The sequence below is a fragment of the Sus scrofa genome, chromosome 14, assembly GCF_054392235.1.
Source record: "Sus scrofa isolate SSC_HxYL_T2T_F1_AM1 chromosome 14, Sscrofa_HxYL_maternal_Yorkshire_Landrace_v2.0, whole genome shotgun sequence".
NCBI lineage: Eukaryota > Metazoa > Chordata > Mammalia > Artiodactyla > Suidae > Sus > Sus scrofa.
In genome coordinates this window covers 125,147,533-125,159,758 of record NC_139396.1, presented here as the reverse complement: position 1 = coordinate 125,159,758, position 12,226 = coordinate 125,147,533, and the positions used below count along the sequence as shown (strand labels likewise).

The following is a 12,226-nucleotide window of genomic DNA, read 5'->3' as shown; positions in this document are numbered from 1 at the left end:
TTTACCCTGTTTTGCCATATCATATAGAACTCAAACATCACAAAGTCGTAAAGGGTCTGAAGAAGCAATGGTTTTCCTTTTCTTAAAGCTGAAGATTCCCCTTTTTAAAATGAAATTTCCAGGAGCTACTTTTATGAAACCAAGAAAGGGCTGAGATAGTCAATGACTTGTTTCCCTCTCATCTCTGTGGAGGTGAATGCAAAAATCCAGTGCTGAGGGAGTTCCCGTCGTGGCACAGTGCTAAGGAATCCGCTAAAAACCATGAGGTTGTAGGTTCAATCCCTGGCCTTGCTCAGTGGGTTAAGGATCTGGCGTTGCCGTGAACTGTGGCGTAGGTCGCAGACGCGGCTTCAATCTGGCATTAGTGTGGCTGTGGCGCAGGCCGGCAGCTACAGCTCCAATTCGACTCCTAGCCTGGAAACCTCCATATGCCACGGGAGAACTCTCTTTTCTATAGACGAGAGGTGTAGACTGAGTTTCCATAACCCTGAAAATGACCGTTTCTGTGTGTATCACAGCTATGTTATGTCCTGGGAAGCCTCTCTCACCATTCAGCTCAGGATGAAACTACAGGATAAGAATGAAAATTCCTAGATCTTGCTGTACACAGCTGAAGAAGTAAAGTGGTCTAAATTTATTTTGGTTAAATTTTTGCTCATTTGTTTTTTACTTTAAACTTTATTCGATTCCCTCTGAATCAGAATATCTGTGGGTGGGACACAGAAATCTGCATTTTACAAAACTCCCTAGGTCATCTTAGTTGAGCCAGATTTGGGGACTGCAACCCAGACATCCTACAACCTAACTCAACTACTGCCCATTTCTACTTGACCCAACCCACAGATTGCCTCTTATTACAATAATCCTTCTAGCTTTGCTTTCCACTCCTCTTTGACTCTGCACACTTTCTGCAAATAATTGTCACTCGTGCAAGAATCCATTCATCATGTATTGAAGACTCCATCACCAACTCTACTGGGACAAAGGAAGAGAGGGAATTAAATGGCTTGGTTGTCAGTGGGTGGGATTTTTTCAGTTTTTTGGCTGAAAATGGTCCTGTCTTCCTCTCCAAGAAACCATTGTGTGTGTGCGTGTGTGCGCGCACACGTGTGTGTGTGTGTGTTCTGTGACAATGAGAAGTTGAAGAATTTTACTGGTGTTACAATGCTGGAAATTGTTCAGGTATACTTGAAGTTCTATTTGAGTTTTAGTTTGCTTTCTCAGGTAGAATGGCACTGCACTATGATGCAATATAGCCTGACTCCTCTTGGTGCTCAGTGACTGCACTGAATGGGGAGTTGCCAGTCCTCAGGCTCATCATTCACTAAAAGAATATATACTTCCAAAGTATACATTTTAAATGTGGTAATTTTAGAAAATGAAAAACAGTCATTTTCATTTTTCTCAAAAAATACATTATTCGCCATAAAAGTAACTTGGCTCTACAGCAGATTTGGAGAATACAGAAAAGCACCAAGAAAAAAAAGGAAAGTCATTTCAATCCCACCATCCAAAGATAACCACCACATGTACATCCCTCTAGTCTTTTTGTCTATATACATAAACTTTTCAAAACTGGAATCATGCTACATATATTGTCTGGTAAATAATTCTGTCTAGATGAGAAGTCTGTCCATTTAAAATTCCACAAACTTATTTCCACACCATGTAACATGGCCCTATGCCATCATTTTTAAAGGCTATATATGCCTCTATAGAAATGAACAAGAAATTATCAATAAATATTTTACTGCACATTTTAGTTTATTCCTTTTAATTAATTTTTTTATTTTTGCTATTGTAAATTTATTGTGACCCAATGATCTATTCTGTGCTGCCCAACCAACCTCCCCTGAACCCCCAGGGGTGGTTCCTAGAAGTGGAACTCCTGATTCAGACGGCATTTTAAAAGGCTATTTGATAAATGCCATCACACTGGACTTCCAGAAAGTTGTTCTGTTTTTACATTTCTCAAAAAAATAAGACTGCTCATTTTTCAATAGCTTCATCAGTAATGAGTCTTATTCCTTTCCTCTCTTAATTTGAAAATTTTACAAACAAATATAGAATTTATTCTTTCACTTCTTGACATTTAAATAAGTTAATCATTTTCCTTCTTTTGTGACTTGCCTAATTATGTCTTCTGTTCTTCTGTTTCCATTTTTCTATGGAAAGGTGAACTTTCCCCTACAGATTTGGTATGGATTCTTTATGTACTAAAGGACATCCAATCTTTCTGTCATATATTGCAAATATTCCTTAATTATGGTATTTTGCCATGTACTTTTCCAATATTAATGGTCAACTTGGTTTGCCTATTTTTTTTTCCTTTCAACATGTACAATGCGAAAGGCCATCCTCACTCTGAGATTACTTAGTTATGTTTTCTTCTTGATCTGACTGTATTACTTTTAATATGTACATTTTAGCCATGAGAAACACATATAATGTGAGGTATGGATCAAATCCCCACCTCTTCCATCACCACCACCAATAGGCTCAGTACAATTAACTGAAAATAAACCCCACTAGGTCACATCCCACCCCAACCTCTACCCTCCAAGTTCACCAATTCCCCAGGCCTGCTCCAGGCCTGTTGGCAACCTAGCAGCCCTCAAACAACCACAAGGGATCTCTGCACTGTGTGCCCTCAGCCTGGAGTCCCCTGCTGCTCAAAGACACATGGCTATTACTCTCACTTCTTTCAGACTGAAAGTTGCCACCTGAAATAAGTCTTTCCTTGGCTGTCATCTGAAATATCTATTTACCTTACTTTTCTTCTAACACTATAAATTTTACGCATTTATTTTTCATTTGTTACCATCATTAGAGCATAACGTCCATGCAGGAAACAATTTTTTTTTCATTTTTGCTTCTGTGTTCCCAGGGCCTAAGAGTGCCCAGTGCATCAACGCTCAACAGACAGCTGTTCATGAATCTTTTCACCCTCTACTAGAGGTACTCTCTTTAGAGAGTCATACACACTAAAGTGTATTCCTGAGCTATTCTTTTTTTTTGGGGGGGGGTGTCTTTTTGCCATTTCTTGGGCCACTCCCGCGGCATATGGAGGTTTCCAGGCTAGGGGTCTAATCGGAACTGTAGCTGCCAGCCAACGCCAGAGCCACAGCAACGCGGGATCCGAGCTGCGTCTGCGACCTACAGCACAGCTCACGGCAACGCCGGATCCTTAACCCACTGAGCAAGGCCAGGGATCAAAACCGCAACCTCATGGTTCCTAGTCGGATTTGTTAACCACTGCGCCACAATAGGGACTCCCAGCTATTCTTTTTATTCTGTGTCTGTGTTTAAGTTATTTCCCTATTTTAATTATTTCAGCTTTAAAGGAGATTTCAGTAGGTGGCAGTGCATGTGGCCTGATTACTCATTTAAAAACATGGCTGACCAAAAGCACAATTTATATCTCCAGGTGAACTTCAAATGACTTGGTCAATTTAAACAAGAATCTGGTTAAAATGTGTTTGAAACTATATTAAACTGCATTATTTCAACTTTTTTGTTGTTTTGGAAAATTTCAAAATAAGGCTTATAGGAAAAATCAGGATTTAAAATTGAATTTTATCAAGTGTCTTTTCAACATCTACTGATATTTATTTGACTTAGTGTGTTTCTAATATAATATTTCCCTCCCACTATTAAGCCATTCTTTTATTTCTGATAAAAAATATTATTTGGTCTTGGTTTATTATTCTAGCATATTATTTTTGTATATTTAGTACATTATTTGTTTTTATATTCAAGATGAGATTTGATACTTGTTTTCTAGTTGGGGCTTGTCAGTTTTTACTTTCATGATTATGTTAGCTTTGTAAAATGAACTTGGAAAAATTTTACTTTTTTCAATGACTTAAAACAATTTAGAATGGGAATGATCTATTATTTGAAAACTTGAGAGAATGTGGCCATAAATAAGAAGTTTTATATTTAGCTATCCTTTAAGGAAGTAATTCTTTAATAATTTTTTATGCTTTTTATGACTTAGTGATTTATATTTTCTTTCTTCTTGGGTAAATGTTAGTCCACTAGTATTTTCCTGGAAAACTCTTTCAGGAAATGTTCACAAAATTAAAAAAATTTAATAGTATAAAGCTGCACATATAATATTTTCTTGTAAAAATAGTGATAATCTTTTCCTTGACATTTTCCAGCTGATTTTTGGCGAAAGTTACATCTTATTAACTAACAAGTTCAGCTTTCTGACAGGACTACACTTCATTATAAAAAAAATTGAGGGAAGAAAATGCATATGGATTTTTGAAAATTTGGTCTTATTCTAATTGTTTTCCAAAACTTTGGATCATAGCTTAAGAACATCTTCATTTCTTAGGAGTAATAGCAAAAAGCCATGTATGTGCGAGCTCTAAGTAAAAAGAGCAGGAGCAGCGCTAAAATTCACCCCAAATCAGCTGTGAAACTAAAAGAGCTGAATATCTACACAATCTTACCAGCTCAGTTTAATTATTTACTCAACCTCCGTTCTCAATAGCATAATATAAGGAAAAGGATGATTTTTCCCCCTAAATGATTTTCTCTTGGCCTTCACAGTCGCTAACTTTGCTTATTCCATTAAAAAAAAAAACAAAAAAAACAGAACACCACAGACTTAACCAGTGTAAGCACACATTTTAATGACAATGTGGGGATTTCCAGTATCACAGCTCTGACAATGAGACTGAGGGAAATTCTAAATAGACTGCTAATTTAACATTTTTGATTTGAAATGGTTTTTTTAAATACTTAACATATATTTATTTGTCCCAACTCTAAAATGCAACATCACTGTTAAGTCTGCGAGTTAAGGTCATTATATAGTAACAATTCTCCTTTCTTGGCTCCAAAGAAATAATGATGAAGACTACTTTATGGGATAAAAGAACAGAGATTTTTAAAGAGATGCCCTGATTAATCCATGGATTAAGGCTGATCATAGATCATCTCTGTACTGAACAATAACCCTTACCATACTACACTTAGTCTCTTCTGTTTTCCAAATTTTTTAAATGTATTTTTATTTTAGATAAACTTTTCTCAGAGGCATGTTCAAGTTTTCTCAGTGGGTTACTAAACTGCTTCACTATCATTTCTGTTCTGTAGGAGTTAAGTCAAGTTCTTAGGGCGGGGCCTAGTTAGCAAGCTCACAACTGCATTTGGTGGTTGCTGTTATTTAGAGTCACTTAATCTGGCATTCTCTCTCTCACGTGTGGGTCTATGATTCATTAACAACAACAACAACACAAAGAAGTGTTAAGTATGGAGCAGAGATCCACAGTGGAGCAGAGCTTTCTCGAGGGCCGAAACTGGTAATTACTAAGAATTCCTGACTTACATATAATGGCCTTTGCACTTACAATTTCATTTTCAGTTCAGTCAAATCAAATGTATAATTCAAGGGAACTGAAATAATGGGAAACTTTTGGGTCATACGTTGAAAAGATGAAGTTTCGCAAATAAGAATTAATTTTGCAGAGTTATGTGTTTTAGGAACTGGGCTTGGGATTAAAGCTGCTGCCTTGGTGGCGGCATCACTGGGTCACATGTGCAGTCGTGAGTGCCTCTTACCTGATACAAAGGGCCATCCTGAGGGCAGACTTGCGAAGCTGAGCAGTTCAGACACCGAAACTGCGGAGGAGATGAACTCATCAGATAAGAGGCATCCACAACTGGATACATATTTAAAACTGATTATTTAAAATATTTTAACGTTAAACACGAGTCAACATGATTAATTTTAAGTAAACACTCTCCAATATATGGTAGTTGTTTTTGGAAACAGATTTTAATAACTTAGTGACTGGTATATTTTAGCTTGAAATAGTTTTAGTATCTAAATAGGAGTTTTGTTAATCTTCTGCGAATATTTACTAAAATGGGGACCTCTCCTACATCTCCGCTTCAAATACTAAATTCCTCGGCAAACCTCACTGTCTCAATCTGGGAGGGGAACGCTCTTTGTTCTACCCTTTCCTGCAATAAATCTCTCCTAGACCTCCTCTTCAACCACCCTGAAAGTGATCTTTAAACACTCTTTACCGATCTCACTCAGTGCTCTCAGAGGGCAGGGAACTTGCCTCACCCTGTAAGGGATCCATTTTCTGTTTCTGATTAGGTTCTTTACATCACTCAGATTAGACTTAGTCTCCATAACTATTTTAATGGCATTAGATTGTGAGCTCCTTGAGTCTGAGTCTTATTTGTAGTCTTAATAGTTAAGGTGCAAAACAGGCACACAGTGGCCTCTCAAAAAATGTTTTAGGAGTAAATCAATGAATGCATATATTTTTAAACTAGTGAGTAGATTCATTTCTAAATCCACTACCTTTTAACAGGTTAACGATTCATATGAAAAAATCATTCCCAAGTCTTGAATTTTCAGTATTATGCTGAATATTTATTAAACATAAACATGTTAATGGTAATGGAATTATGAGACATAAAAATATACTTTATAATTATACACATATGAATTCAACATCGCAAGCCTCTTCAAAAAGACACATAAAAAATATGTGAGGTGTAAATTAACCAGGATAAATCTAACAGCCCAGAGCAGGTTTTTAAAATATAATTTGGAAGAATATTTAAGGAAACAATTATTCAAAACAAATATATTGGTAGCTTTTAAAATAAAATTTTAGAAATTTTCCACTTCTTGAAAGACCTTAGCAATTTTTTTCCATAGAAGTTAGTCTTTGAATTTCTGTACAGGGCTCATCAACAGGCTGTAAGACATACCCAGCCCTGCTCTGCTCGGCCACCTTCCCCTTTCTCTCTCAAGTCCCCACACTCTGGCCTATCAGACTTGGCCTAACCATGCAAGTGAAGAGGGTGGAAAGAGGCAAATTTCACTAAGATTTTTTTCCCTATTAATCTCTTTGTTGTCAGTCAAGGTAAATGTTTGCTTTCCCTAAAATTACTTGGTAATACAAACAAAGCAAAGCAAGACAATGTCAGGCACTAGCTTTAGGTAAGGACTGGCGGTGGGAGGGGGGGGTTTGCTGGAAGAGATAAAACCAACTAGGATTATCTGGGAAAAGGGGGAGTCTTGAGAGCAGATACTCAGCCCACCCAAGGAAAAGTGAGCAGGAAGAACAGGAGTTCATGGTGAAAGCTGAGGCTGAAGAGAAAGAGACTTTAACAGTAAGCCTGCAGGGATGAGATGAAATTAAGAGGAGAGAATTCTAATAATGAAAGAGAACATACATAAACTATTAATAAAATAACATTATATCAGGCACTCTTGGTACTTTATTATGTAATATTTCATTAATTCTTACTAAACATTTTCAAGATAGGTATTATTACCCCAATTTTAAGGATCAGGAAAAAAAAAAACAACAAAAAACAGATAAAAATAGGCACAGGACACAACTGGGAGGAAATAGCTGTAATATACACAACAAAAGATGAATATCCAGAATACATAAAGAGCTCCTAGATGTCAGTAAGAAAAAGACAAACTTTACAATGGAAAAAAAGGGCAATGGATATGGAAAGCTATTTCACACAAGATACATAAAACTGAAAACAGGCAGCGTTGGTGAGAAAGTCAGAAAATAGGCACGCACACATTACTGGCATTGATTATAAATTTCGAAGACTTTTTCAGAGAACAGTTTATCAGTACTTATCAAATTTAAAACATGCATACTCTGCTCTAAATTCACACCTGGAATTTAGTCAGTGAATATGCTTCCACATGTGCAAAAAGATACATGTACTGAAATACAGCAGTTTTTGTAATGTCAAAATATTTGAAAAAAATCTAAATGTTCACCAAAGAAATATGGTAATCAAATTATGCTACAGCCACACAAATGGAACACTATCAACTTGTTAGAACACTTAAAGTTTACTGATTCTCCACAAGATATTAATAAGTGAGAAAAAAAGTTGCAAAACAATACATGTTTCAAACTGTGACGAACACTGCATATGAAAAAGACTGCATAGATATTATAAACAGAATTCCTGTATTAGATTGGTGATTAAGTCTCTTCCAAACTGAGATCTAATTCTTTAATTCTATACCCTTCTTTAAATAGGTGTGGAAGCCACAGGGCAAACCAGTGATCATGGACCATGTCTCCTAAAATCCTCCTCAAAGGAAGGTCCAAAGATCAGAGGCACTGGATCCCCTGAGAGCTTGTTAGAAATGCAGAATTTCTGTCCTCACCTCAGATCTACTGAAATAGAATCTGTATATTACCAAGAACCCCAGGTGATTTGTGATTTGCCATTAGAGAGGAAATGGTTTAAAAAAAAGGTACATTTTCTCCCACCAAAAAGCAAAAGATGAATGTCAATCTTGAGGCGCAAATACTGTTATGAATAGAAAAATTTCTAGGACTTGGCTAAGTTTGACCAGATATTTGATTCCTAAAGATAAAAGTCTTTAAAAAATGCATCGCAATGGAGACAAGGATCCAGAAAGAGCACAGAGGACAGAAAACAGGCTGAGCCTCAAGTGGAACTGCTCCAGCCGAAGGTGAGGCACAGATGCTCTTTTGCACAGGCAGAAATATCCTGCTCTTGAGGAGTGGAAGCAAAATGGACTTCCCGAGATTCTTCCTATGAGTCTAGGAAGAGAACAGCGGGAAGAGGTGATATGAACACAGGGTAGCCTTGCCTGAGGTGAAAGACCCAGAAGAATAGAGGTGGCATCCCAACTGAAGAGGGAAGAAAACCATAGACTTTGCTCAGAGACACAGAAGAGGCCAGCCCACAGAACCAAACAGAAGAAAAGACTGCAAATGCCAGCCAGGTCAACCTAGAAATGTAATGCAATGCCAATCACTATCCTATTCTCAAGCTCACCTGAACAGATAAATGGGGAAAACTAGCAAACGCAATTAAAAAATAATAATAATACAGATCTTTGCCCTAAAAGATACTAATACATGTCATAATAGAACCTAGAAGGCCCAATTATTTTCCTTGTTAGTTTGGAATTTGTTTAAATTGTCCATTTCTCAAAGAAAATGGACAATTGAGGGGTTTTAGATAGGGCTGTTACATGATCAGACTTTTATAAAAGCTACAATGTGTAATGCTGGTGTAGGATGAATCTCACTCAAAAGAATGAAAGAGAATGTCCAGGAACATAGATACACACATCTGTGTGTGAACACACATCTATACACATATGCAATGGATAGTGCCGACATCTCAAAACAGGCAAAGTATGGATTACTCAATAAACTGTATTTATGTCAAAAAAAGTTAGAGTCTTAGCCTCATTGTAGGTATGTGTGTGTAAATGAACAAATCCCAGCTGGATTAAAATGCTTAATATAAAAAAGAAGTGAAAGAACGATCAAGCAGTCATTAGTTTAGGAAACACACTGACCCGAGCCCAAAGCAGAGCCAGTGAGCAATGCCAGTAGGCAGAATAATGTGAGCTTTTCAGACATCCTATCATCTTGCTAGCAATGAGGAGGGAGTTGGGAAGGGATGTGATTGCAATAAATATGCTGGTAGGGGCTTAATCAAGAAAACTGTTTTGGAGTTCCCATCGTGGCGCGCAGTGGTTAACGAATCTAACTAGGAACCATGAGGTTTCGGGTTCGATCCCTGGCCTTGCTCAGTGGGTTAAGGATCCGGCATTGCCGTGAGCTGTGGTGTAGGTCGCAGACACGGCTCAGATCCCGAGTTGTGTGGGCCGGCGGCTACAGCTCTGATTCAACCCCTAGCCTGGGAACCTCCATATGCTGCAGGAGCAGCCCTAGAAAAGGCAAAAAGACAAAAAAAAAAGAAAGAAAATTGTTTTACTGCTACTCTGTCCATTCAACCCAACTGTCAGAATTCATCAATTACTATTATAATAACTCATAACTAATTGAAACAAACAAAAATTTAAAATTTAACAGGAAACAAATGGGAAACAGATTAAAATAAACAAAATGATCTTTAGGACATATTTTGCAAAATTATTACCTTATAAAAGACAAAACTTTCATTCGATTTACTCTTCCAACAAACACTTACTGAGCATCTGCAATAGGCACTGCTTCAGGTGCTAGAAATTGCGGCAGTGCACAAATAACCACGCCTGCCCTCAGATTACGTCTTAGTGGGGGACAAATGATAAATATACACAAGAGGCTAAAGTATCAGATGGTCCGAAATACTATGGAAAATGGGAAGGCATGAGAAGGGATTAAGAGTGCCAGACTGGGAGGGGGTGGTAACATTCAGGGAAGTCAGAGGCCTGAGAAGATGGTGTAGAAGCAAACATCTTTGAGTGAAGGGGGTGAAGGGAGTAAGTTAGGTGAATACTTGGGGAGGCAAAGGCAAGCATGGCAAGTTAAAGGAAACAAACACAAGGGCAGTGAAGCCAGAGGGAGAGGGTAAAGGGTAAGACCATACTGGTGTCTGGGAAAAACTGTGTGGGGTCCCTGGAAGGACTCTAGCTTTTATCTAAATGACATCGGACATTACTGGAGAATTCAGAGCACACAAGAGATGTGTTCTAACTTGTGTTATGGGGGTCACTCTTCTGTGCTGGCCCAAGATGGGAGGGGGAACAGGTGGCAGCAAGAGTGGCAGCCTGCAGCTCAGCCAGGGGCCCCTCATAGGAATTCTGGAGAAGAGTGATGGTGGCTTGGACCACAGTGGTAGCAGTGGAGGTGGTGAAACATAAGTGGATTCTGATTATCATCTTTAGATGCCAGAAGTCAAAGAATTTGCTATGGATGGATGAAACCAATCAGGGATTCTGGTCTGAGAAACTGGAAAAATGGAACTACTAATCTTGGAACTGCTGACATGGTGAAGGCTGAGGGAGAAACAGGTTAACAAACAAAAAATTAGGTTCCCATACTGAAAAAATGAAATGGGCTACTATATTGCTTTACTGCAGTACTAAATATAAAATGTGGTAGTTTTTCTATTTATGGGTTTAGTTTTTACCTGAATAAAAATCATAAGGTACTAAACCATTTTCTTGAACCAGCTTTTATTAAAACATGTCTTAAACAACCAGGGACTTTAAATCACTCAGAAATGTGTGATCAGATGCATAAACTGCAGTAAGGACTGACTTCTCTTTATTAATAACAACTTCTATGAATGAGCTCTTTCATGCTTCGACAGTAAAATAACCAGCAATGGAGGACCTTTGGGAAGGAGCCTTGTGAAGGACACGGGAATGCCAGCAGAGATCTCGCTGTGGATGATGAGCTGCATCTCTCCAACCTTAAGGCAAACCTACTCATGATGATGATTTCAAGCAGTAACACATACTGACATGGCCAATGAACTATCAAAGGAAGCTAAGATTCTGTATTATGTGTAATATCACAAGATTTAGGCCCCAGCAGTGCCAGGCAATAGATAGATGACTAACTCTGGAATCTGCACTTGGTACCTGACACATTTTGGTTAGGGATTAAATGAGGGTGATATATGTATAATCACTTAAAAGTACATAAAATGTCACCGAAAGGCAAGTAGTAATTTACCAAATATGAAGAAAAGTAGACTACAAAAAGAAGAGCCCTAGAGAAGTTTCATGAGTTCTTCAAGGGCACACAACTAGTTGGTGGCTGGGACTAGAACAAAACATTCCTTTTGGTCACAAGAATGCAGCCTCACAAGGTTTCATCCAGTGGGCTGCACATAAAAAAAAAAAAAAAAAAAAAATCTGACTTAAGAAGTTAGGTGCTTCATTTATTATTCAATCAAGATAGTTCTGGAAAAAAAAACAAACAAACAAACAAAAAAAAACCAAACCAAAAAAAAGAACAGTTCCATAGATATTTACATCCAATGTAAATATGTTTTTTAACCACTGTAATTGTGTGAGGCTACATTTATTAATTTCATGTCTTTTATAATTACTACTACATTCCTTACTGTTACATATCAGCCTTATAATTCCTGGCCCCTCAAATTTCTCTGCTGTCAATGTTACATACCACTCAGATATGCCTGAACTGTCTAGCCCTAATCAAAATATAAAATTCTCCTTTTTAAAAAATTTTCTTAGTTTTCTCCTTTTAATCATTTCCCCCATATTGCCTGAGGACTAAAGCACAATAATCTAAATCTGGCATCAGAAACCACTGGAAACTCACTTACCCTTCAGTCCGATTTTAGACTTCAGTGTAAAGAAGGCACCTGAAAAGAAGATAATCTAGATTCTACTCTTTCTTTTCCCCTACCACAACCAAAAATAATACCTTAACCGTAAGATTTACCAGCCAGGGCA

General features: G+C 37.7%; 1 protein-coding gene and 1 long non-coding RNA gene across 9 annotated transcripts in view; one reads left to right on the top strand and one right to left on the bottom strand.

Annotated features, from left to right (window-relative positions):
- The window catches only part of PCGF5 (polycomb group ring finger 5), a 133,079-nt gene that overhangs the window by 6,399 nt on the left and 114,454 nt on the right, over window positions 1-12,226 (bottom strand). For 4 of the 8 annotated variants that reach the window (XM_003133143.5, XM_021073245.2, XM_021073243.2 and 1 more), the window contains exon 9: window positions 5,578-5,637. The exons of the other annotated variants lie outside the window; for them this stretch is intronic. In XM_003133143.5, the coding sequence (XP_003133191.1) occupies window positions 5,578-5,637 (60 nt within the window). The remainder of the gene's footprint in view (window positions 1-5,577; window positions 5,638-12,226) is intronic. 8 annotated transcript variants of the gene reach the window in all.
- LOC146396979 (uncharacterized) overlaps window positions 1-12,226 on the top strand; it is a 166,881-nt gene that overhangs the window by 128,434 nt on the left and 26,221 nt on the right. The window lies entirely within an intron of this gene.